At 45.0% G+C, this 27,283-nt stretch overlaps 2 protein-coding genes across 6 annotated transcripts in view; both read right to left on the bottom strand.

Moving 5' to 3' along the window:
* Positions 1–18,421, bottom strand: part of tjp2a (tight junction protein 2a (zona occludens 2)) — a 35,877-nt gene extending 17,456 nt beyond the window's left edge. For 2 of the 5 annotated variants that reach the window (XM_079735014.1, XM_079735017.1), the window contains exons 1-7: positions 10,440–10,784; positions 6,756–6,809; positions 3,444–3,568; positions 2,812–2,914; positions 1,677–2,400; positions 1,192–1,295; positions 915–1,068 (exon numbers count right to left, since the gene is read on the bottom strand). In XM_079735014.1, coding sequence (XP_079591140.1) covers positions 915–1,068; positions 1,192–1,295; positions 1,677–2,400; positions 2,812–2,914; positions 3,444–3,568; positions 6,756–6,809; positions 10,440–10,499 — 1,324 coding nt within the window. In that variant the 5' untranslated portion in view covers positions 10,500–10,784. Of the gene's footprint in view, positions 1–914; positions 1,069–1,191; positions 1,296–1,676; positions 2,401–2,811; positions 2,915–3,443; positions 3,569–6,755; positions 6,810–10,439; positions 10,786–12,175; positions 12,327–18,330 lie in introns of those variants that run through there. The other 3 variants (XM_079735016.1, XM_079735018.1, XM_079735015.1) reach the window with 3 other exon arrangements.
* Positions 18,422–19,409: 988 nt separating this feature from the next.
* LOC307075183 (phosphatidylinositol 4-phosphate 5-kinase type-1 beta-like) overlaps positions 19,410–27,283 on the bottom strand; it is a gene marked incomplete at its 5' end in the record, with an annotated part of 8,224 nt that continues 350 nt past the window's right edge. The window contains 10 exons of the mRNA XM_079735689.1: positions 19,410–20,212; positions 20,448–20,481; positions 20,737–20,839; positions 21,840–21,974; positions 22,397–22,481; positions 22,677–22,725; positions 23,629–23,709; positions 24,011–24,195; positions 25,074–25,370; positions 27,055–27,207. Of these exons, the coding sequence (XP_079591815.1) occupies positions 20,210–20,212; positions 20,448–20,481; positions 20,737–20,839; positions 21,840–21,974; positions 22,397–22,481; positions 22,677–22,725; positions 23,629–23,709; positions 24,011–24,195; positions 25,074–25,370; positions 27,055–27,207 (1,125 nt within the window). The 3' untranslated portion in view covers positions 19,410–20,209. The remainder of the gene's footprint in view (positions 20,213–20,447; positions 20,482–20,736; positions 20,840–21,839; positions 21,975–22,396; positions 22,482–22,676; positions 22,726–23,628; positions 23,710–24,010; positions 24,196–25,073; positions 25,371–27,054; positions 27,208–27,283) is intronic.

Raw genomic sequence — 27,283 nt, 5'->3', positions numbered from 1 at the left:
TGTGAGAACGTAATCTGCGGTAATCAAAACAGTGTTTTGTTCCTAATGCTAACATTAAAATCGGATTGGATTTGAAGTAACAAATAATTTTTGCTCTACAATGTTTAGTGATTCTGTATTTTCTGTACAATAGTTGCACTTGAGCTGGCTTTAGGTCTGATCTGATTAATCCCCACCGACACAAGAGTCCATCCCGGCTCACGCAGAGCGCTGGCCCTGTTGTCCCTGGCTGTGGGGGATGTGTTGGGGCCAAACAGAATGACTTTCTGTCATATCCAATAGCTGGATTATAATGGGAGGGATTAGGTCCCCTGGCCAAAAGCATGTCACAGTGCTCGCTGGCCTATAACACACACAGTCACACAGACTCACAAATACACACACACACACGTCAAAGTAGGTCACAAGTCTCTGGGGGGCGTGTTCTAACAGCCTAGAGGAGAGGCTCCAGCCAATCAGGGTACAGCGTGGTTTCATGTGACTTCACCAAAAAAAGAGGAAAAGCAAATAATGAGTAGCGTTGAAGGTGAATTTTTTTTCTTTTTATATGATGTGTTGCCGGGTGAATACTTTTCATCAGACAGATTTCTACATGGATATGATGATATTGATGTGGAACATGCATTTATTATCCACATGGAAGTGAATACACAGTGACCAGGTTTTTGTGCAGGGTTGCGTGTATAGAAGAATTATGGAGGGTGAGTTATGTGGATAAAATGGATTTTATTTTCCCAAATGCAAAACAGGGGTGAAGAATCAACAACAAAATACAGCGACCACAACAGCACAGAACACAGAGATCACAGGTATATATTCCACCGGTATGAGGCCATTTCCTATCAGATCTTATCAGTGGATGCTCCGTTAAACTGGATAGGTGCGGCTGCCTTTGAGTTTGTAGGGGATCTCACCATCGAGCTCCGAGTCGCTGTCGGCCATCGCCGGGATTCGAACCAGCACCTGGCTTCTGTCTCTCTGCACCACCAGCTGCAGCTTCCCTCGCGACTTCTCGATGAGCTTCCCCGCGTCGCTAAGCGACAGGTTCTCCGTCACCGTGCCGTTGATCTGAGGGCGGGAAAAGGGGAAAATGGGCGTTGTTTTCGTCTGACCTCAATGTCCTTCATATTAATAATACTAATAGTATTAGCATGAAGTTCATGAGAAGTGGGCACTGAACTTGACCCTTACCTTGAGAATGATGTCCCCTTCTTTGAGGTTCCCGTCCTTACTAGCGAGGCCGGTGCTGGTCATCTCCTTGATGAAGAGCTGGCTGCCCAGACGCAGCCCATACTCTGGAGGTGAGGAAGGGCAGGTTTTAGTCTCAGGGGACATTCAGCATCAGACATATTCCAGTCATGAAATAATGTAGTACATTTCAAATGTTCATAAGGTTTCATACAAAAAGTCTCTGATATGAAAATGAAACGACATGAAAAGTGTGTACTGATTTAGAGTTGCAACACTTGAATGGACGTCTTGTTAATGACTTGAATTGTACTGGGCCTGAAAGAGGCATCCTCTTCCATGTGACTAATTTATCAATGTTCTAAGTTACGCGACCGCGAGTGCGTCATTATGTTCTCATTAGCGTCATCAGGCTGTGTCATTTTGAGGAAATAATGTGTGTGCTAGTGCGTGTGAGTTTGTGCGTGCGTGTTTGCGTGTGCGCTGACCTTCGTTGGGCCGGTTCTTAAGCAGCAGCACGCTGACGGGCTTCTCCAGGGGCTCCAGGTCCCGGAAGGCGGGGCGGGGCAGGGGGATGCTCAGGGCGGGGGGCGGGGGCGAGGGCGAGCGGTCCAGGCGGTCCCGGCTGCCGCCGCGCTTCATGGGCTCGCGGTAGTCCCGGTCCCGGTCGCTACGATCGCTGGGGGCCCGGGGCCGGTTCCGCTCGTAGCTGGGGTCCCGGGACCCCCGGCCGGGACTGTCGCCCAGGTAGCGCCGGTCGGGGCTGTGGTTGCGGTCCAGGGTGCGCTCGCTGCGGTAGCGGCGGTCGGGGCTGTATTCCCGCTCCAGCGCGTGGTCGCTACGGTAGCGGCGGTCGGGGCTACGCTCCCGCTCCAGCACGCGGCCCCTGCTGCCGTCGCGGCGGTAGGGCCGGTCGGGGCTGAGGTCGCGGTCCGCGCTGCGCCCGCGCTCGCCGCCGCCGCGGTCGTAGTCCTTGTGGTTGTCGTAGTCGCGCTCCCGCGTCTGGTAGCCCGAGTCCGTGTAGCCGCCGCCGCCGCCGCCGCCGCCGCGCTCCTTCTCGGGGCTGTGGTCCCGCGGACCCCCGCTGTAGACGCTGCGGCGGTCTTGGTCGTAGTTGTAGTCATCGTTGTAGTCGTTGTGGAACACGCGGTCGTCGGGGGAGGGCGGGCGGTTGGCGGAGGAGACCGGGATGGTCCGGGGGCGCTTCACCGTCTGGGAGGGGGGGGGGACAATGTGAGGGCACCAGATGAAATGCAGTAGAAGCTATCTGATGATAAAGCATGGTCCTATAGACAAGGGCCTGGTGTCTCATGTCACTGACTCATCACAAACAAAATTGACAATTTTGAGATGCTGACTTTGATTTAAGCCTTTGTCATCTACTCAATGCACAGTTAACGGATACCGGTAATACCAAATCAGTGATAATCCTTGACTATCATTAGCTAGAACTGAAGGTACTTTCACTTCTTGCAAATGAATGCAGCCTTCAAATCCAGGCTAATGTTTACCAGTTTCACCGCAGTACAAATTCTTGATCGTATTGGTTGTCGCCATAACATATCTTGATATTCCCTGAAACGTGTCTGTTTTGGTCGAATAAAGTCTTGTGGTAATACTCACGATCTTTGCTACTTTCCCACACTTTCTGAGGGTCTGCACAGCGAAGGAGTGCACCACTCCGTCCATAGGGATGGCGTTCACCTGAACCACTCGGTCCTTCTCACTGGGAAACACACACACACAAACACAAGCTCATGGTCAGATTACACTGGGAGACGGATTTCTCGCAGAGCGACTGGTACTGACAAATGCAACAGAGGCAGATGAATGACGCTGAGGCTGCAAATGTGTACAAAAAGGTGCTGAAGGTAAGATCTAGGAGCTATTATTTGAGTGTAATTTGTTGTTAGAAACTGTATAGCCATCCCTTAGTTATAACAGCAGGAAATGTGCTTTGGTTTCGAGGTGCTCCTGCCTCTCTATTAGACAATTTAGATTTAAGACCACAACTGGCTCATTATTGACCAATAAGGGCATCTCTTCTGTGATTGGTTCAAAGCAACTATCTTGCCTATCAATCACAGGTGCTTCAAATCAGAGGATGGGGACTTTTTTGGGGGTTTTCAAGTTCCAAAATCCTGCTCTTTTCTTCTCTCCCTCTCTTAACTGGACTCTCCTTAACTGAACAAACCTGAGCTACAGTCCCTTTAAGGGTCTCAAGGAAAGAGAGGGACCCAGACAACAGCACTCACAACAACAGGCCGTCCCCGGGTCCTCCTTTCAGGACGTCCGACACCACGATGGACGTCTCCCCGCTGTCCTCGTTGGGGTTGTCTCGCCCCCCGGAGACGGCGATGCCGAAGCCCATCTTTGAATCCTGCGGGTGTCAACACAATGATGTCATCGTGACCTCCCTTTTGTGTGTGCGCGTGTGATTGTCTGTGTGTAACAATCTATATAAGAGGACGAATGACCTCCATATTGTGGAATAACCGATGGGTTGAGTCAGCACATATGAAATGAGACACGTCTGTGTCTCACTTGTGAAAGGTCAAGGCGTCATGTTATTATCCTTCGCCTAGAGTAATGAATGGACGGATGGAGGGGGAGAATGAACGTGCACTGCGATGCCCAGAGCGTGTGATGCTAACCACATGCGTACGAGTGTGTTGGGATAAGACCGAGGCTGCCGTTTGCACGCTGCGGGCCGGTGATTAAGGAGATTGTGAGTGTGATTACACACTCTGTCCCTCCATTGCACTGCAGGGGGCCTGTGTGTGAGGAGTTTAGCCAGCCATCCGTCTGTGTGAGTGTGCATGTTTGTGTGTATGCCTGTGTGCCATGTTTATGCATGAATGTGTGTGTCTTATTATAACAGCCCATTTCCTGGAACAGTGCGTTATTATCCTTATCTCTACCTCAAGAATTTGAGGTATTTACTTGCAGCAGGCCCATTTTTATGTTAGGCATGTTTTAGAAACAACATAGAGGGAAATGTCCACGCCCGATCTTTGTATTTGGAATTTGTTCCTAGATTACAAATGTACCTGCTGCCGTCTTGATTCTACCAGATGAGATTACACCAGAGATTTACACACACCCTCCCTCCCATCTGCACCAAAATATATACGGGCCTGAATAAATGCAATCAGCACCACCTCTCTGTCTGCCAGATGGTTCACAGGGAGAAGAGAGAGAAAATCACAGAAGGAGAGAGAGAAAAACAGACGGACACACAGAAACACACAGACAGAGAGAGAGAGAGAGAGACAGAAACACACGGACAGATACCGAGATAGAGAGAGACAGAGAGAGAGAGAGAATATACAGCCACTCCAGGACATCACGCGTGCTACTCGTGCTGCTGAGACCTCCGGGAGATGAAACCCTGACAGACTGCGTGAAGGATCGTGGGGTGGTGGGCTCCACTCATGTGTAAATAAGGACTCAAGACTTACATGAGCGATGGAAAAAATCTAAATGGGGCACTGGTCTTTTTTTTTTTCAGGTTTACAGCTTTACAACAAATTAATAATTTCAGCATGTCATCTGGAATTACTAACTATGTTATATTATAAATTATGTCATTACAGGCGAAACAGTAAGATTGAGTACATCTAGTAATTTGCGGTGTTTTGTTGTGTATAGCAGTACATTGGAGTTTCTTATCGGATGGCCACCAGTACAAAAACTCCAAACAAAACCGTATATCCCCATGTTCCTTCTTCCATCCACACTATGATAACAGGGGGTTGTGAATATGAGGGGCACACGAGGATACGCTCCAATCTGCCTTGAGCTGGATGAGAGAGCTTTAGTTCATGTGTTAAATTATTGAATTCAGCCAGTGTGTTCCCCTGTGGGCACGGGCCATCTTCAATGTGCAACCTCTGTAAATCCTGTCTTTGGGATAATCCTCGCGTTATTCCCAGCTCAATTTTAGCTCTCTGCCGTGGTGAAGCACCGGAGACAAACACGTGATGGGACTACGTTGACGCCCACGTAGGCTTCACGTTTGATATGTACTCCTGGGTGATTACACACAGGGAAGTGTGTTTTGACAATAGAAAACTCGTCCCTCTGTAAATAGAATCGTCATTAGAAACGTGTTAAATTGCATTACACCTGTGAGTAGATGGATTGTCAAAATAGCTTTTCAACTATTCATTTATATTTAGTTTTGTGCAGGGCATCCGAGCTGCAAGTAACAGCACCTGATGTTTGTCTTCAGCAGCTCACTAGAGCAGCAATCACCTCACCAGAGCACCAGAGCATCAACATCAGTTACGGTCTCTCCACCAGTTCTCCAGAGCACCAGTCCCCTCACCAGCTCACCAGACTCCTCACCAGTCCCTTCACCAGAGCATCGACAACATAGGCAACATCAGTGGCGGTCTCGTCCAGGTTTCTGAATCACCTGCTCGATCCGCGTTGATCCCCATTACCCACACGACTCCCTAGAGACAACAGTCATCATAGTCCAGCACGTGCTACAACCCCAGCCCCCCCACGAAGTGCAAACTCATGGACGTGATGTGGATGACGGGGCACTTTCCGCCCGCTGTGTGCTTCCATTAAAGCAATGTTGCCGTTAGCGTGTTTGCCTCAGCACCGAGGAAACCTCCACTACAGTAGCCCTACTGGACAAGGTTACATTATCCAGTACGCTCACGTCTCCTCATGCATTGTCCTCTACTCAATGGTGCTTATGAAGATTAACAATAAACCAGTGGGGAATCGACTTAGCATCGACTAAGCCTCAAAAAGGCTGCTTTGATTTGTAACCAGGTGACGGCCTTGCGTTTACCCAGGGTCCACTTATATAATCGTTCGACTAGAAAAAAAGGATATGTTCTCAATATTTATGCGCGAGTGTGTGTGCGTGTGGGTATCCTTGTTTTTTGGACAAAGCAAGGAGGGGAGAGAGACCCAAATTTAAGTGCAAAAAAAAAAACATGCAGAGGAGCAGCTATTGACTTAAAAGGAGATGAAAGAGTGCGATGAAAAGGGACAAGAGACACCGATGAAAAAGAGAGATGAAAAGCAAGAGAGAGAGCCGTCTCTCTCTCTTGCTGGACTATGATGACGGCAGAGAGACCGAAAGAGAGATGAAAAGCAAGCGAGAGAGCAGGAGTGAGCTAGAGAGACAGACAGAGAGTATAAAAGCACCAGGACAGCTGGTTGTGCCGGTTGCCTGTGGTCAGAGCGCTGTGGTAAGAGGCCAACATTAGACCATCACTGGGGTGGCCAGCAATGAGCTCGGCTGGCTCATCAATGAGACGTGTTACACTAGACACAGATGCACGTGGTCACAACACATCCGTGGCTTCCCTGTTGTGCGATGACAAACGTCACACGGGATGTAGGATTACGTCTACTTTCTCTGCGCTACGGACGGACGGCGGTTTAATAATTCAGACGGAGTCGCTCTGTAGGATGGAAGTATCATCTTCCGGCCTGAGCTGTGAATGCATTTCAAATGGAATTGCATGTGGTATTACAGATAATGATAACACTAGTAATATGTAATCATAATAATGATCAATAATAATAAGTGGACTCACCCTCTGCAGGGTGACAGTGTACATCTCCCATACGGTCTCCTCCATGGCTGGGTTCTGGGGATGAGAGACAGAGACAATGAGACAGAGAGGGAGAGTGAGAGAGAGACTAGGCATGATTACGTTGGCCGATCAGATTTCACTGAGCAGCTAAATAATGGAAAACCTTACGCAACCAGCGTTCTCTGAACACCGTGATTACACAAGCTCTGAAGGTGTCATTGTTGGGATTTTAAGTGTGAATCTCTGCCCGAGTGCGGTTTGTTAAATTAAACCTTTAAAGAGGGACTTACAAACAGTCCAGAAGGCATAGTAAGTCAATGCTTAGCCATACATAAACAGTTCAGGTATCCTGGAAACAGATGGTAAAAGCACCTCGATAAAAGTAAAGGCTGAACACGCGTACTAAACTGCTTTGCAAATGACACAACTATAATCCCGATCTCCACTAAATGGCACATGGACAGAGCCAGTACTTCCCTCTCAGCGTAAAAGTTTGACCTGCCAGATTCTCTGGAATAAATACCCAAAGTCGAGTCCAATTTCCTATCGGTCTGCAACATTGTTTCCATGCCATCAATGAAACTGAAAATGATCAGAACCATCACATGAAGAACAAACTCAAAGTCAACACTTCGATTCCTAAAAAAAATCAAAACAACATGGCGGCTCGCCCCAAAAGACCCGTCCCGTCCTGTCCTCAACCTGGGTCAGACCGCGACCCATAGGTAGCGGGGGAACACACTCACGAGCCCCTGAAAGATCCGGATGGTCTTGACCGCGTGGGCCCATTTCCTATGCAGCCCCAGTACAGTCTTCATCTCGGTGGTCCGGCCTCTCTCTGCGTTCGGCGGCAGTGGCAGCAGAAGCAGCAGCGGCGGCAGTACTCTGGCCCACCCAGATGTGCCACGGTCACCGACACACCTCCATACCCGCGGCAACACCGGCTACCGCTAAACGCTCAGCCGGCATCTGTCCGCCCTGCCTGCCTGCCTGCCTGCCTGCCTTTGACGTAAGAGGGATACTGCTGGCCTACATACAGCGCAAATCCCACAGTCTGCTCTCCATGTAAACACAGGGACACGCTAACAGGCACGCACACGCACAGGCCAGCCACACGCACACACAAACTTGGTCCGGTGCCCAACCGGTGACATTCGTCGGGATAATATATACAAAAGGAGAAGTTCTGGAGGGGTTGTTGGCTAGGAACGTGTGTCGTTATGCATCCTAATCTACTCTTAGCTCTCTGCATAACAATTGACCCGCTTTCAAGTAATTAGATTGGGCCCCTACGAATCATGACCTCCAACTTTCCAAAGTAACCAATAGGTACAATTAACTCCCTGGAAAATGGGGCATTTATAGTTCCAGACCTATACATTATGATGGTGACATCCTTTTGGCGAGAATGGTGGGGTGTGAAGTCAGTGCACTGGACACATCCCTGGCACAGAGCACAACATTATGGACATTATGGACATTTGGAGAAAATAAAATGGCATTGCAGGCAGTACCTACAGTGGATGAAAGGCCATATGAATACTATGAAACGGCATGAGCACATAAGCTTAACAGGATGTACTGGTGTTTTGGCCTAGCACTGCTGCCCATTAGTCTGCTTGCCAGTGGGTTGCATGCCATGCATCTTGTAGAATTAGTTTTACTATGTGCCTCAAACCATCCCCTCCCGTACAGCAGCCCTCCCAACTGCTGCTCATTATAAGCTGAAGAATTTAGGATGACATTCAATGCTTTGGGTCTATTCCTTTGTGGATGGAGCACCTATTAAAACCACAGCATTTGTTTTGTTTTTAGGAAAACAATGCACATTGTATTTAAATTTCTCAAAACCTGACCGCAAATAGATTAAAAGCAAGATCTCGGATCCTCGTCATCTGTCCCGAGAGGGCTGGATATTGTTGTCTTTTACCCATAATACACTATTGGGTTTTTACAAGAGAAAAATTCTCTTTCAAAAAAAAAAGTCTCAACAGAATCTGACCTTGTGTATATTGTCTACCAATATATTACTTCCTTATTTTATGGACCAGATATTACTTACTAACACTGATTGAGAATGTATCTTGGCTAAGGCTCATGGACAGCTGTGCTGTATAAATACAGGCATGCTTGGCTATATATACAGGCCTGCTTGGCTTCTGGTTTACATAGAATAGATTTCTAACTACAGAGTTACACGCAATGCAGACATGAAGGCTAAATACCAATAAATTGTCCTGTGTGTCACCTTGTTCTGGATGTGCTTGTACAGCAATCTTTGCATGTTCAGCTCAAATTACAATCATATTGCAAAATGCCACAAGCTATAGCATAGGCTGAATAAGCAGGCTATTTTTATTTCTATGCCATTATGTATGCAAGATTAAAGTTCATATTTGGCAACATGGCTGATAGAAATAAATACACACAATCCAGGTTTATGCAACAGTAAATTATCCAAAAGATCGGTACTAGGCATACAACCTTTGTATCATAACAAGACAGCACTAAGTATGTAGCTTCCTGTACAGGAATAGGACAGCCAGCAATAGGGATTCCATTTCCTGTCGACGTCAACAGCTAGAGAAAGCTATTTATAGTCACTAAAAAAGGGCATGAAATGTCATTATCAAATAAACTAACCTAGAATATAATAGATTGTAATGTTCACTACTTGCTAAGAAGCCAACTAGTCCTTCATCCAGATTATTAGTTTTAAACCCTTATGTAACAAGACCCACTGAGTTCTATTGATGAAAGGTGAAGTCATCTTCACAGAATGTGGTTTAGACAGAGGCATTTTGTGAAGGGCACCTATGCAGTACTCAACCATCCCACAGGCACTTCCACTGATATTTCAAACCTGACAACTACAAAGACATACAGAACACAGCACTTTCAACAAAACCATCTCAACTAACAGACAATGTAAATTACACCCAAAACAGGGATGTTTTGTTTATGTCAAATAATAGTTAATACACTTGTAATACTGTAATCTACAATCCATGCGACAATGTGAAAAGCATGTGGCACACAGCAAGGGGAGATCGAGACAAAAAGGGTTGCTTTAATCCTGACTAAATAAATTCAAAAACGACATCCCTACTGTGAGACGGTTGAAAAGTTATCACGATGACTGTTGTACAACCTAAAACATTGTCCTAATCTGCTCTCTACTGGCCTGAAAGGTGAACTACAACGCTAAGAACAGCAGGAGTTGCAAGGCAGAAAGAAATTAAAGAAATTAGCAGCGACAATCGAAAAACAGCAGGGACAATTACACATAATTCACCAGTATGTACATCGCTACTATAACACTAACTACATGAATGTACAATGCTGATGAGAAAAATCTTACTTAGAGGCCAACCTAACACATCTTGCCGCTGTAGACCCAAGATGCGGCACTGTCCACTCCAATGACCCCTGTTTAAAGCTAATAAATGTAGTTAACCGGACAAAACCTGACGCATGTTGTTAAAACGTCAACGGGACTAAAGTGCGCATGTAGGCAGCAGGTGCTGGGGTAGGATGCAACAGGCACGCATTCCCGGTAACTCGTGATGGCGTTATTTATCATAGATTCAACCCGTCCGGGTCATACGAGTATTAAGCCGATATAAATAACTAGTCACGCCATCCTGTTTGAATCCGTGTCCGCCTTTGCCTGGTTGTACTCACGTTGAAATACTGTGTCGCGTATCGGCTCAAAGAGAGGAGACCCCCTCCGTTTACGGGCATCGTGGACTTTGAACTGGACTTCCAGAGATGATTAATAAAGTACAAAATTGTATAATCCGATGTCACCTTCCGTAGGGTATCTCAACAGTAGGGTTGTATACAAGCCGACATGGCTCAATATTTCATGGAGGTACTACTCCAAAAGCTTAGAATATCCACAACTAAAAAATTTAGCGCCGTGCCCCGAAGGTTTAGGGTGTACCAACTGAGCAGGGGTCGTGTTTATCCAACGGCAAGTCCAAAGAGATGGGTTAAAGATAGTTTCCTAAAAGTAATCGTTTCCTGAAAATATGTTTTGCTAAGCCGAAGAACGCCTACCGCACTCCCATCTATAAAAATCAGTCAGATTAGTTTGCGCAATAAACTACGATGTTGCCAAGATGGATTCTTCCAAAATCGCATTGATTTTTTTAAGGGAGCCTACTGTGAGCTCTCCAGACGAGCGCGGAGGAGGAAAAGCAGTTGCACTCAAAAGGTCCGGAAAAAACAGACTCGCCCGAGAACCTAACACACAATGACCTATTGTGAGTGTGCGTGGGTTTGTGTTTCTGGGCGCGTGCGTTCCGTATGACGGTGCTCTTCGAAGGACACATTGGACACTTTTAAAAATGAAGATGCGCCCTAGAAATCCCCCTGAACGTACAAGTTGGTTTTAAGTCAAAACTATTTGCAGATTATACATTTTAATTAGGTTACAACAATAATAATAACAATAGCCTGATAGATATATTGCTAATAAATATGAAAAAAAATACACTTCAAATCGGAATAAACAAATGTTGCCATTAAAAAGCTGAACTATGTATAAAGTCAACAACATTCCTGAACAAGTGGAATCTATTCTCATGCAAAGTAGCCCCACTTCCCTAAATAACCTGACAAACAGTGAGAACAATGGGGCTTCCAGAGACATATTTCTGCTTAATCGCAGCTGACGTGAGAGGCGGCTACCCTATTGGTCGGTGGGAAGCAATTAGACAGAAGGGCAAGGGTGAACTGGAATATGTTGAAGAGGGTTACTGGCCGACCTGAAACACATTTACTGTTACAAGGCCAGACTTTGTTTTATTTAATATCATCTGAAAAACATTAAACATGCTTGAACGTAACCCTTGGGGTGTGACAAGAATCTACACGTATGTGGAAAAACGAACTAACTCAATCCCAATTTACCTCTGATTTGGTGTGAAAGGTAATGGGGTTGTAACATCAGATTGTATGTAATGTGTAGGTTTATTTCATGTTATCAGACAGAACATAAATGTAATGATCATTATTTGCATTAATCCTTTAAGTAATGAATAGATTATCAATTTGGTTGCTTTTATCCCAGTCGGATCATTATGGCTTAAAGAAAAACACGTTGTCAACTTTAGACGTCCCTTTGGGCCCTGCTATCTCTGTGATGGGATTCGTTGACTGATTGACCATCTAATAATTCATGGGGAAACAGGTTCATCTCAACAATGGAAAATGAGTGCTTCATATTACTCTGTTTGCCTCCCATTTCAGTCATTGTCCTTTCACGCAAAATGTATAAACAAAGTAAAAAAAAAAAAAAACACTGGTTGCACTCTAGTCCTATGCATGTCACACCGATGCCACGGGCTGGGGTACCAGCGGTGAAGGCCCAAAGAGGGAGGACGACTCCGAAATGGACCCGGAGCGGCTCCTACCTGGGTAATGGCGGAGTAACTGCGTGAGGAGGAGAGGCGACGGAGGTACAGGTAATGTGCTTCTCTGGTCCAGTGGAACCGGTCCCAGGAGCGGCTGGAGGTCAGGAGGTCTGATCTGGAGCGGGGTGGAGACTCAGGGCCTTGCTGCTCCCTGGAGGAAGAAAGAACCAACGTGTTGAAAAAGTTACACTACCTACACAAGTTAGTCCGCGACGTGAACCCCGGAAATGTGGAGTACCCCAGCATGTTATGTTATGATATAAATGTACAGTATGGCTCCCCGTCATTAAGAAACAGATCAATGTTTACAACTCAATATACTGATGTGTGTAATAGTAAATAACTTTTTTGAAGCCCTTAAAGGCTTCAAGCCGTATCTGTAGGCGGTTGAGTATAACTATCGGGCTCAAAACAGCCCTGGCCCTAACAGTATTTTCTTGGAAACCGACACTTGGCAAGGAAGTTCCTTCCTCAGGCTCTCAGGTTTTTAACCCCGGTTTCATCTGCAGACAGTGGAGAATGGCCAGCGCTGGTTCAAGGTGAATTAGTTAGAACGTTCTCGTTGATCGCTCCGAACAACAATACAGTCTGAGACGAGAATCTGCTGCTTCTCATGTCTTGTCATCGGAGTAAATCTTCGTAACGTTTGTTACATTCTACCAAACAAACTGACAGTGTATCTGTTCTATGTGTAACAAAGACCTATCAGCGTTCATTTCGGAATAACAAGATGCTGATGAATCAGAAGGAGGTCTAAAGATAGATTAACAGTAACATGCTTACTGCACTCACAACATTCCATTACAATTAGAGTGTGCAACTAAGCATTCGCCTAAGAATAAACTGATCTGGCGTTCGGTTCCTGGCACTGTATTGCCAGGAACATTACTATATTAAATATTGTAGGGAGTAAACATAGGTAACAAGAAATCCCTCCAGTTTGGAAAAACAAAAAAAAATTTGATTACAATAAGTGTGTAGGCTGTAGGTACGATTCATTAGTTGAAAAGAGTGAAGAAAAAAAAAAAGCAGAAAAGAGCAGGATTATGAAAGTAATCAACCCCAAAATAACAACCTCCCTCCCATCTCTGCCCCCCCCCCCCCCCCCTCCCCGCTCCCTCCCTCCCTACATTGACGTGTTGCATTCATGCACCTGTCAATGACAGGCAAGACATTTTTCCCATTTCCTCCCAATAACTGACAGATGCTTATGGCGTTCCTTACAAATGATCTGAAAAATGAACTCAAATAATTTATCGTTAGACGTATTGCATGTAAGACTAATGCATGAAGCAAAAATGGGATTTTTGATATATTACAAAATGTTGGGAGTGTAAAAATGAATATTCGAGCAATCAATAATAGGTAAGGTTAGAACAACAACAGAGTACTATGTGTAAGTGTGCCACTCCTTAATCTAAAACTAAATGAAAGCACCCCCTTGCTGAATGAATGGAGGAGAAACAAGGCAAGAAAGAGATCCCCATTGAGATTTGTTTGGGGAAATACTGGTTGATTTCTGCTCTTTACTAGATTTCCCTGCTCAGGGCTACACAAACACTGCCACTGTTCCCAACATCGACGGAGCCTCAGACTTCTCTAGTTGGTCACGCGTTGGGTCTTCAGAGTAACTGTCGAGCTAACCCTAACTATGAAATCAAGTCAAACTGCCTCGGGGTAGGTTTTCCTTTGAAAAAAGGCACACCCTTTCAGTCAGGGTATACAGAGGTGCAAGCATGCGATATAAAGAGTCCTTTCTTTCCAGATTGATTACAGATAGCAATCAGCACACATTCCTTTCCCGGGCCAGCTCAGTATTGTGGCATGTACTGAAGATGTGAGGTGAGGTAATGACCAACAGGTACACAGAGTCACACAAGGCGTATGCCAGATGCTACATAAATAAACAGGCTACCATGTAGACCTCACTGTGAACGACAAGGTCACCCCAGGGGAGTGCTGGTTGTACCTGCTATAATTCCATAATCTGCAGTCACTTGAATTGCTGCATCTCCAGCCCAATCGCTGACAGCATGTTGGGACATGTGGCTAAGCCAAAACCTCTTTTTGACTTAACGTTTGTGGCAGGGAGTCAGAAAATAGGGTTTTGCTGTGTTCAATTTTACAACGGGAGAAGCAGCTGGAGTTTGGCAAATGCCGGCAGGATTCTGTGTCCAATGATGGGCTTCTGCTAATGATTACTCTGAACAGCCTCAAATGCCTTACAATAAAAGGAATAACATGGGGGAAAAAAAATAAAAGACTAAACTGTAGGCAAAATGTTTGTCAGAAACAGGATAAACTAGGCGGGGCAGATATGTAGTATGAGAAAAAGAGAAAAAGTATTATTTCCCTGATTATTTATACAATGTTGAACTTCAAGTCGTCACTTCATTTTTCAATACATGTATGAAATCGCTGTTAAATCACTACATTGTCAGAATGCAATCGCTCGGTTTCTTTCTTCCCACCTAGCCTGAAATACTATCACTTGTTTGAAATGGTAATCTACAACATACATCTAACTAATAAAACAAAACTTCACTACCGCCCGCCTCAAACAAACACGCACGGCCGCGTTCAACTTTACTTACAGCAGCAGCGCTGATTGGCTCGCCCACTGGCGTGTCAAAAATCAGCAAGCCATGTGCATGCATTCCAAGCTTACGGCTTAAAGTCTCGGCCGATGTTGAATAAAGCGTCGGCTACACACCAGGCAAGCGCCTGCACAAGGCGGGCACGGCACGTGTGCACGGCGCCCTGTGCAAAACGCGCATGCAAACAAACCCATGCGACGCGGGAACATCTTACCCCTGGGGCCGCCAGAGTTTCCGGCCGGGTGGCAAGAGCTCCCGCTTGTTCAGAGGGACCACCCCCATGGCCGCCTGCATGATGGTGATGAACTTCTTGAACTTCATCTTCCCCTACCACTACCCCCCTCCCTCCCCGCGCGGGCTGCGCCTCGCTCTACGGCCGCGCCCTTCCGCTCCTCATGCCCCGACGCCCGCAGGGCATCCACTCGTCCCCGGGGGCCAGCTGACACGACCGCTACACAGCTCTCCTCCTCCAACCACGGCCGCCACCGCTCCGTCAACGCTCCCCTTTCACTCCTCATCCCCTGCTCTGAGAGTCTGCCCCTCGCCACCCCCTCCCTCCGCCGACATGACGCCGTTAAGCTGTGGCGGCACTGGCTCCACAACGGCCTGGCGCCCGCTCTGATGCTCAGCAGCCAGGGTTGCACTATGCCTTCAGGTCGGGTGCCCTACACTGCCACTGCCTCCTCCTCTTCCTGACAGATGTCCTTTTGTGTTGCCGACGGATGGGGAGAAGGACAAACCGTGGCCATGTCACAGCCCCTGGCCCGTGGGCAGATCTGAGCAGGGACGGCGGCACGTCTCTTACATAATTCCGGGAGACTCTGTGGACATTACACTGATGAAAACGCTGCGCCCGCCAGCAGTGCTGTGGCAGCCACCGGTATATAATTGTGGTACTAAGCTGGTCCGCGTCACGTTCTACTCCCATCCCTGGCCCCTTCCTTCTGTAATCCCACATCCAAGCTTAGCTTCCTCCCACCATTAACACCCGTGCATGTGCCCCTCTCCTTCACCCGCTGCATGGAAACCCACCCACATTAAATATGCGCGCACACACACACACACACACACACACAACCCCCCCCCCCCCTCCCCCCTCCCACCCACCGACCTCCTATGGGATCAGATTAAAAGGTCTGTATCTTGTCATTTCGTATCCTGTCTCCATCGGTCGGCACGCTGCCACGTCCCGTGAGGAGCCACATCAATAAAATCATAATCTGCGTGGCACCATGATGGGTCTGTGGGGCGATGCAAGCTGCCGTTGGGATTTATACTCCAGCGGCAGGGCTGTGTGGATTAGGGCGTCGGGGGGTCGGGTGCTGGGGGTTCATAAGGGCTGGGGATTTCACTGCCAGGGAGCAGAAATCCCTCGGTTCTCCAGAAGGACAAATAAAAGCGGAAGCGCAGCGGGCTCCGGTCAGACATGAAAAACTCTATTTTTAAAATGTTAGGTAACCACAACAACATTGGACAAGAGGGGGAGGCTTAATCTGTGCCTTGTATATCTTGTCTGTCCGCAGGGACACGATAGAATGCCTCTACTCCCGTTTATGCCCATTTAAGACACTAAGCCTGCGTTTACCACGACGCTGGGTAGAAACAGAAGGCAGTCAGGCCCAACTACTTAATCCAACACCTCCGTACGAACATACAAGCTTGGATACGCGAGAGGCCTCATGCTCTGACTTGCCAACCCGTAAAGAAAAGAGAGAGGTGTGTGTGTGTGTGTGTGTGTGTGTGTGTGTGTGTGTGTGTGTGTGTGTGTGTGTGTGTGTGTCAAAGATTAACATGAGGTTCCCATTTTTTTATGCATTATGCTTTGAACTGTAGATACTGTTGTAATTTCTGTCATAAAATTGGCTAACCTCAATGAACAAAGTTTGATTAAACATCCTGGTGCAGGAGAAACAAAGAACCACACTTTCCCTGTAAAAGAGTTCCACTTTTAAAACAAACTATTCCTAATGACCAGTGCAGTGTAATGCCAGGAAAACAGTTGCAAGACACTGAACTCTGAGACAGTGGAAATATGCAGAGGAACCCCAACCCTACGTTGTTTCCACTTGCAGTAAACGGTGGTGCGAGTGTTCAGCCCTTAATCAAGGGCCTTAAATGTGTTAACATTTACACAAGCAGTTTGTTTCTGCCACATGCATAGCAACATTGTAGTGCTCCTGCAATAGTAGTAGTAGTATTAGTAGTATCGAACTGGAGAGAATCGCACTGTACTGCCTGATTGTAATGGCAAAGATCCATGACCCATTGTAAGTCGCTGACTGATTACATGAACTACTGCTCTCTTACTGGGTCCGTTATGCAACGCCCATGATGCCATGCATGCGTTGGCCAGATGGAGACACATGCCACTCTCCAAATTGATGCCCAGAGGTTGGGGTCATGTCGGGTGGGGAGGGATGGGATAAAGGGTTCGTTGTCTATTAGTGTTGTCTTGACCATCCATACATCTCGCGTGTCTGTACATTGTAACATGTGGCATTATCAAAACTTCTCAGTATCTAGATACCACCAACACACAAAACAATTAGGCCGTGCCTAACTAAATCTGCGTAAATGAAATACAAAATATATTTGTTGTTATTTATATTGTAAAGGCTATTTTGAATAAGCTTCCTAAATCGGTCTGTCGCAAGTACCTTTACATGTTATGGGTGTGTCATTTCGCTGATAATGAATCACATCATTTACCGTTTTATTGCTAGATGTTGGGTAAGGTAAGGTTTTCATTAAAAAAAAGTTTAGAGCGGTCATGCTTCAATAGATAACTTTGTTATAGTCGCTGGGACATTATGAGGAGGGGGTGTTATTATAACCCCTGGTGTAATCTGACAATAACAGGTTTTGGTTTGTTAAAATCAAAAGCAAAATGTAATTTACAAAACCGAAATACAATTCTCGTCGGCAAAATTGACTTACAGATGGTGTGTTTGGAAGTTTCTCCAATGCTGAAAGTTAATTTACAGTGTAATCTATTGTATAGGCTACACTATTCGGTTCCGATTAATTATTAACAGAGCTGATCTTTCAGGCTAAAGCATAGCTATAGCCTACACAAAATTACACATTACTTAGCATTTCGATGGGAATACTCACCTGTTGTTAAATATACATTGCAGAACGTTTAGCCCTTTGTATCGGGGCCTACCTGAGACTACAGGGCTTATAGCTCCTCGATAACAACAGCAGACAGCCGCTGGGGCTCGACGGAACAAGGCCTTGACCGAATTCAAATCGGCGTGTTAGGTTTTCAAATCAAGGAACACATATTGGCCTTGGTGGTGGAAAAATAACAGGGTAGGCCTGTAAAATGACTCATTTTGTTCACTTTTAACTCGACAACATTAAACACCTGCTGCCAGTAAACTCAACAGGCTACGGTAAATGCCCATATATGGACCAGGGTTATAGACGCATATTCACTTTTTCGACAATAACAAGACATTAGACCGATTTCCCATGTACTTAATTATTAGTTGGTACGTTTTAACGTGTTGTGGGTTTGAAATAATGTAAAAGCGATCAAAAAAGGTTACTTACTGGCGCTACTTTTGCCTTTCGTCAAATTGCGCTCTCTGGTTTCCGGGTTGTAGCAGGTGTGGGCGTGATCTTGGCTGCAGGTGTGTCCCGTAGTTTCAGATTATTGTGGCAATGACTCAAAGATCCGTTGCTCAAACATCTGCAATGTCGGCCAAGATTTTTTCTTTTTTTGTTATGACTAACTTCAATCTCATATCCAATGAACTGCTAATCCCACACATAAAGGCACATGAATGGACGGATATAATTATATTTTTCGCACTTTCCTTTAATGCGGCTAAGGTCTAATTCAATCATGAATAGGTAATTAAGTTTGTGACAAAAGAAAGTCATATTTGCCGCATTCCTTATCTTTCTCTCTTTCTTGATGATAACAACCGTAGTGGTTCGGGTGTAATTTCAATGGTTGTCAAACTAGTTGAACCTGTTCCGGACAGACCTACAGACCCTGTGGCTTGGCTGAAGGAAATATAGGCCTGTGTTTGTCTAGAAGGAAGTCTTTTTGAACACTAACCCTCCGAATTAGAGTAGTGTCAGGCTTAAGTAAGCGTCCTTTTTGCCTACTTTCATGTGTGCATATCCACAAGCGTAGAGATGTTTAGTACCGCCACGAGGCTCACAAACAAGTAATACTTAGGACAAATAAAGCTTAAGAAAAATTGTATTGTTTTCAATCACGCATCGATTAGAAACTAATAAATCGAATGAATGCAATGCAATAAACTAAATGCATCGTAATCTTTTTGCAATATGACAATGGCACAGTTTGTGTGGCCCTGACAATATAACATATCTCCAGGTAGATCTATCATCCCTCTTTGGTATTCATTTTTGATCAGTGTTAAATAACACTGTGGATAACACTAGCGCGCACATACACACACGCACTAATTAACACATAATAATAATAATAATAATAATAATAATAATAATAATAATAATAATAATAATAATAATAAAACATTTTTACTAGAGCAGAGCCATCAGTGATATCCTTTTACTTTTGCGCCCCCCTGTGACTAAAGTTGGTACACCAAAGAAAGATCGTCAAATTGAGAGAGTTCGACACACAAATACCATTCGTTTTCTACATAAAGTATGCATTTATTTAGCAAATAAAGTTATTCTATGATACAATAATAAACACTTTACAGCCACACTGAATTGAAATGGGGATGAATTGTACCGTTAAGCCATTTTTTCAATATATACAAAGATTAAATCAATGCATCAATGTGCATTTATATATTACAATATCATTTATATTGAATCACACACACACACACACACAGACACACACAGACACACACACACACACACGCACACACACAGTAAAATACATTCCAATGAATGAGTAAAATGTTAAGTAAGATCATTGCTTGCTCAGGATGATTGACTCAAGCCGATAATAAAAGGAAATTCAGTGCTGAAAGTTGTAACACGGTCAGGGTAAATCTACAGTACATAGCAGGCAGATTGTCCATGATAAAAAAGAGAATGAATGAGGAAACATGTAGAACTGTATTGCAACAGTTCATTTGAGACAGGACACATTTAAGCAGTAACAAATGTGGCTGAAATTGACTTTATAATTAATAGTTACAGTAGTTCCATCTAATAAATATATTTAGATATTCAAGGGATCCAGCCTCTGAGATCTATAAGCAGTTTGTAGCATTTGAACAGTGATATGACCGAACCCTGCTTGAAGTAGAACAAAACAAGAAAGAAAAACAGATGTAAAGAATCTCGGCCTCTGATTTGCCACAAAGTCACTTTGTTTTTCTGCAGAAAAGATCACTTATTGCATTGTGTGTGTCAAGAAAATAAAAAAGGAACTTTTCTTCGAGAGGCACAGCGGAGGCGAGGTCATCCAATCTCACTAACGAAACAAGAAAGAATAATTATCGGTTATTTTCTAAAAAGAGCTCTCGCTGGCATATTGTGTACGTCAGCAGGTACAGATATAGGATTTGTTGTCCTGCTTATGTGTCTCTAGGTTATAATAAAACACTAACATTGAATGGTCTGTTGTCATAATGTAAGCCCACTGTTTTGACAGAACATTTCCGTTGTATTAATGGGAAGTTGCACAGACACACCAAATTTATTCTCACCAAGTAGACGTCCAGCTCTGTATCTGATTGGCTGCTGTGAAAAGAGTAAAGGCTGTTATCCAATGCATTTGTGGCTGGAATTATTTCCCGCCCTGCTATACATTTAAGGAAGGGAATTGGGAGATATTTGGGGGACGTGTATTGGGATTTGGCCTTAACCACAGAGTAACCATTTATTTGAATTTATATTCATTTTCTGAACAATCTTAACCTTTGACTTAAATATGGTCGCCATAGAGGGCCGTACCAATATACTTGACTTTATAAACCCAGAGACCCGAGGAAGGACCTGAATATGGGCTCCTCGTCGCGGGGGCAGTCCAGGTCAAAGGAAACGTGGGCCAAGTCGCTGCTCTTCGGGACCAGGTCTGGCTGGTTGGAGGAGCTAAAGCCTTCAGGGGGACACAGAGCCGGCAGTGAATAGGCGGACTTCCAACTTACTTATTGATATCAAATCCTTTTTGAGGCTGTAGCAGCAGGCTGTAGTCTCATTGAGGCTCTTTTTCAAGAGAGACCTGATTTGCAGCCTCACATTTACAAACCACAAATAAACCAATGGACCTCTTCAAGGATTTGTTTGAACATGATTATGCTTTGCATTCTATTTTAATTCAAATATAATTGATGTATATCTTGCTATACATAACAATAATTCTAAATAAAAGGTCTCAAAGTCAGTCAAAAAACTTAGTTTTAAGTCAATAATATGCACACATTTGGTAGGACACATTTGCAAATGAGACTTTTTGAATATTTGGTGGTGGAAACTAGGAAAGAGCAGCTCATCTTTCTATTCCTCATGGCTGCACTACATGTCCTCTGTGATCCAGCTGTACCTGACAGTTAGAACTGTATCCACCAAAGGGCTAAAATGAACTACATACTCTATACACCTACTTTGTGATGGACAACCAAAAACTGAAACCTACTTCTTATTAAGTTATTACAGCTTGTCAAGGGGCAAATTAAGCATTTGAAATTCAAATTCAAATCATTCGGACTCTATTGATTTCCTTGTTCCTTCTGGCTACATAGCCAAGCGGGTGACAAGTTACAATACACTCCCACTACAGTGACGATGCAGCATAAGGAAACTACTGCGTTTCAGACTTTAGGAAGGTACTAAGTACACAAAACAGCGAGGAGATGGGAGGGGGGGTGGAGGAGCAGGGATTCTGACCACACCCCTATAAAGACTGAGTTCTTTAGCGGACTCTGAGATGAATATGGATGCACCTTTCAGCTTTCTCTTGACACGATATTGGGTGCAGTGTGTGACGGACCCCGCCCCTCTGTGATTGGCCTGTGGTTACTCTACTCTTCCTGTTGTCCATCCCTCTGAGGTGACACTACTGGGTGTGAATGAGAGCGCGTACAATCGTTCCACGTAACTTTTTCCATCCAGGTGGTCCATGCTTTGGGTCCTCTTCTCCTCGCCTGGCCGGAGAGAGGACAGCACCTCCTGGGAGGCCGACTTGGCCGCGTACAGGGAGCCTCGCTTCCTCTTGGAGGAGGAGCCCCTTAGGGCTGGGAGGGTGTGGAGAGAGAGAGAGAGAGAGAGAGAGAGGGAGAGACAGAGAGAGAGAGATAGAGAGAGGGAGAGAGGGAGAGAGAGGGAGAGAGAGAGAGAGAGAGAGGGAGAGAGGGAGGGAGGGAGAATGAGAAAGAGAGGAAACACATAAGTATTTTTCTTTCTGTGTTTAAGCGCTTCAGCAGTTTCCCAGGTGAGTTTGTTTAACTAACATCTTCACATAAAACCCTGTGGGCTGAGTCTCTGGTTGAGATACTAAACTGATATGGCAGATATTGCACAACAACTGACAACAATGAGCATAGTGTGTCTTTAATTGGTTCCATTAAAACATTTCTTGAAATGATACATTTTATAATAGCTGTGCCGTAGTCGCTTGTCTTGATGCATTTTGGACTAATGACGTGGGAGTTCTTACCATTGATCTTCTTGAACACCGTTGTGCCCATGAAATTCAGGAATCGGTCGGCATAAAAATTAGGCCTGTGAACGGAAACTGTATCCTGAAAATAAACAAAGACACAAGAATGAAGCTTGCACTCAAAAATAAATGCACAGAATCAAATGGCACTCAACAAAAACGCACGTACACACAAGTGCACACTTATTCAGAAACACACACACACACACACACACACACACACACACACACACACACACACACACACACACACACACACACACACAGGATTGCTTACCCCATCGTGGACAAGAGCTTTCCAGGAGTGCTCTACTTTCTTGATGAACCTAAAATGACAGGAAGTTCGACTATGTTACTATTTTTAACAATATAGTACCACACAGCAGCAGTAGAGGGCAGTGTTTGTCTCAACAAAAAACAATAAATGGACCCACTTCCACTGAAATTCATTCATACATTGCTGATATTAAATGAGGGCCATTACTATTAACACCACTAGAGCGTCTTCTTAGTGCTCCTGGCACTGTCAATCAAATGTTGATCAGTCACCCTGGTCCCGCCCTTATATCTTGTTCGACTGGGACATGTGATGCATCCTGGAGGCAAGACTGTTGCTTCACACACAAATGGTTCTGTCGGTAACATTGGAGAGTTGTAAAGAGAGAGCAGAACAGAGCAGAACAGAGCAAAAGTTTGAAACTAAACAATAAAAACATCCATCTCTGCTATGCTCTCCTATGTTTGTCTGTCATTGACAAGTGTTGACAGGAGAGATGGAATCAATGAGCCAATCAGAAAGAGCTACCCTGATCTGGTCAGAAGTGAACCTAGAATCTAAAGTAACTTAAACAGAGACAGGCTTGGTCAACTAGAAACAGATATTCTGTTCACTCCATCATAGCTGAGGGAGTCTAACACATTACACTCAAATAATAGCCCTTAAATCTTACCTTCAGCATTTTTAACTAGAGTTAACCCACATGTGCAATAGTGCGTGGGTTTAGAGTGCATGAAATAGGTACCACTGCCGGCATGACATGCTTCTATTGTATGATTACCGAGTAGGAGATTAGAGCAAGACAAAATCTTGAAGCGGAACTGGAAACATGTTATCATAGTGTCTAATTCAATCGGGGAATCTTGGAAATATGACGGTGAAACACCCAAAAAGGAAATGGGCCAACGAGGAAACAGAATGAGCAGATATTTATGAGCACATTTTAACTTACCTGTAGGACTGCAGGATATCAATGATCCCCAAGAAGATGAGCAATTTCTCATCTTTATGCTTTGCAGGAATTCCACCCATTCTGTAAGAAAGTCAACTGTATTTGTAAAAGTGACCGGAACTGTATTGTTTTTGGTATGAATTGCGTCAAAAATAATTAAACAGCTGTAATAATTGACCTGTCTAAGGATCAAACTAATCCAAGCCTATTAACAACAACTAAGTCTTAATAATCAAACAATGATCCTCTTGGAAAATAATCCTCTCATTCACAAAAGCGGTTAACCTCCCAATATGCCACAGAACGTCATGACGTCAAAAAGCGACCTTTAGCCAGCAGCAACAGAGCGAAAGGTACTACACAATAAAAGCCCCCTCCTCACGTGTCATCGTCCACCACAGGCTCGGGGTCCTTGGCGTTCCCCTGGATGGACTCCAGGGCCGTGGAGTATAGCACCTTCTGGCCTCTACGGCTGTCCCCGCGGCCCCCTCTGCTCCCCACCTTCTTGTCCAGCACGTGGACCCCCAGCAGCAGGCTGTAGTCCATGATCTTGAAGCTCTCTAACACCTGCCAGGGAGGGTAAAGCATTCTGTTTACCCAAGTCCTCCCATCCTATATCAACACCCGCGCATGTGGGCCTAAGGTATCTCATCACCCATGTAAACACCGACGGGAAGAATGCCCTCCGCTAAGCCTTTGGTAAACAGCCATTAAGGCCTCCGATAAAGGTGGATTCGCCCCGCCCACCCCCCCCCTTGCGTACAAAACCCATACACATACAGTAAGGCGCAAGCTGTAAATCCCTCCGAACAAACACCTGATGTCACGAGGTGGCTCCCACTGAACAAAGGGGCCTTTTAACATCCGAACAGTTACCTAACTGGAGGCTTATAATGTTTCGAGACGGCATGGCATGCACAGCCGCGTATTTACTGTACCGCAATCCAGCTCCTAGGCTCGTTAGGACCGTTAATAAGAGTCAGGTGTTCTACTGTGCTGGCGCTTATCCTGGAGGCGGAGGGGACTGTTTAATCAAAAGATACGTGACGATAGTTAGGTCCCTGAGAGACATGTCTCTTACATAACAATGTATTGATGGGGCGGGCAGTGGAATGTGTTTACACTGGATCATAACCACAGTGTTGATATATTGCGCTGAATTGTCATAAAATTCCCTTTTAAAATTAAGTGACACCATTGTCGAAGCTCACATTGACTTATCTGTGATATTTCTTTTTTTTTATTTTGTACTTTTTAATTTTTTGTGTACGATTGCTACTGAAAGACCGCCAGTTGGCTGGTAACCGGCAGATTTTCAGCGACCTATGACCCCTTCTAATCAGTGTGCTTTCTTGGGGATTGTGTTGGACAATAACCCGGGCTACCGTGAACCGGGTTTGTCCTCTCCTGTCGGCCCACGAACTAGTGGGCGACAAACTACTCACCCGGCAGTCCCTCTGCAGGGTCTTCATCAGGGCGTTGTAAGTCTCGGCGTCAAAGTGCAGGCCCTCGTGCATCTCCTGGAAGTCCAGGTCCTTGAAGGTGGGCGAGGACTTCAATCTCTCCTTGCGGTTGGCCCGGCGCTTGTACGTGGAACCCTTCAGGTCGTACTTGTAGTTCATCTTGAGCGCGCACGGGAGCACGTTGTTCATGACCACCACGCGGACGTTCACCCCGCCGCAGTTGATGTAGTAGAGGCCATAGAACTTGGGGAGCAGCGTCCTCGGGTTCTGGTTCAGGTTCTGCAATGATTAGGTCGGTGGCATGCTTTGAGTTAGTTCAGCTTCTAGACTGATATAGAGAAGTATGCGTTGAGTTAGTTCAGGTTCTAGACTGATTTAGAAACGCATGCCTTTGGTTGGTTCAGGTTCTAGACTGATCTAGAGACGCATGCTTTGAGTTGGTTCAGCTTCTAGACTGATCTAGAGAACCATGTGTTTGGTTAGCTCAGGTTCTAGACTGATGGAGAGAACCATGTGTTTGGTTAGTTCAGGTTCTAGACTGATGTAGAGAACCATGTGTTTGGTTAGTTCAGGTTCTAGACTGATCTAGATAACCATGTGTTTGGTTAGTTCAGGTTCTAGACTGATGTAGAGAACCATGTGTTTGGTTAGCTCAGGTTCTGGACTGATGTAGAGAACCATGTGTTTGGTTAGTTTAGGTTCTAGACTGATATAGAGAACCATGTGTTTGGTTAGTTCAGGTTCTAGACTGATCTAGAGAACCATGTGTTTGGTTAGTTTAGGTTCTAGACTGATATAGAGAACCATGTGTTTGGTTAGTTCAGGTTCTAGACTGATCTAGAGAACCATGTGTTTGGTTAGTTTAGGTTCTAGACTGATATAGAGAACCATGTGTTTGGTTAGCTCAGGTTCTGGACTGATGTAGAGAACCATGTGTTTGGCTAGTTTAGGTTCTAGGCTGATCTAGAGAACCATGTGTTTGGTTAGCTCAGGTTCTAGACTGATCTAGAGAACCATGTTTGGTTAGTTTAGGTTCTAGACTGATATAGAGAACCATATGTTTGGTTAGTTCAGGTTCTAGACTGATCTAGAGAACCATGTGTTTGGTTAGTTTAGGTTCTAGACTGATATAGAGAACCATGTGTTTGGTTAGTTCAGGTTCTAGACTGATCTAGAGAACCTTGTGTTTGGTTAGTTTAGGTTCTAGACTGATATAGAGAACCATGTGTTTGGTTAGTTCAGGTTCTGGACTGATGTAGAGAACCACGTGTTTGGTTAGTTTAGGTTCTAGACTGATCCAGAGAACCATGTGATTGGTTATTTCAGGTTCTAGACTGATCTAGAGAACCATTTGTTTGGTTAGCTCAGGTTCTAGACTGATCTAGAGAACCATGTGTTTGGTTAGCTCAGGTTCAAGACTGATGGAGAGAACCATGTGTTTAGTTAGTTCAGGTTCTAGACTGATCTAGAGAACCATGTGTTTGGTTAGTTCAGGTTCTGGACTGATGTAGAGAACCATGTGTTTGGTTAGTTCAGGTTCTAGACTAATCTAGATAACCATGTGTTTGGTTAGTTCAGGTTCTAGACTGATGTAGAGAACCATGTGTTTGGTTAGCTCAGGTTCTAGACTGATGGAGGGACGGATACGTTGATGTGTTGGTTTGGTTTTGTTGAATACGTATTGAAGATGTAATTTAAACAAATTAGCTGACAACTGTGTAAATTCACATTAATATATATATTCTCAGCTTCTAATGACGACATGTTGTGACACAGTATAAACCTATATAGGCCCATGGTTACCTGAGGTGCAATGGTTATGTAGTGTTATGGAGTGTGTCATGCAAGTGCTTCACTTTAGCTTTGCATCGGCCCATGTGGCTTTTACTGACATGCAAATCATTTCCCTCAGCGGACAGTGACATGTCAAGTAGCTGTGTTTGTGTTTCAGGGAGAGACTCACCATGTAGTAGCCGGGAAGCAGTTTCTGCAGAAACTCTGCCTCTTTGTGCTGCACTGTCTTAATGATAAACTCATCGTCGCTGGTCAGGTAGAACCAGGAACTGCTGGCCCCGGGGTTGGAGAGTTCGATCAGAGGTTCATTGCACATAGAGTACTGCGGGAACAGAAGATTTTTATCACACTTATGACTTTACCTTCTGGTCGAGAACCAGGATGTAGAATAGTCAAAC

The sequence above is a fragment of the Pollachius pollachius genome (genome assembly GCF_949987615.1).
Source record: "Pollachius pollachius genome assembly, chromosome: 4".
NCBI classification, from domain to species: Eukaryota; Metazoa; Chordata; class Actinopteri; order Gadiformes; family Gadidae; genus Pollachius; species Pollachius pollachius.
The sequence above is the reverse complement of the archived record's forward strand: the minus strand, read 5'-3'. Positions and strand labels throughout refer to the sequence as shown.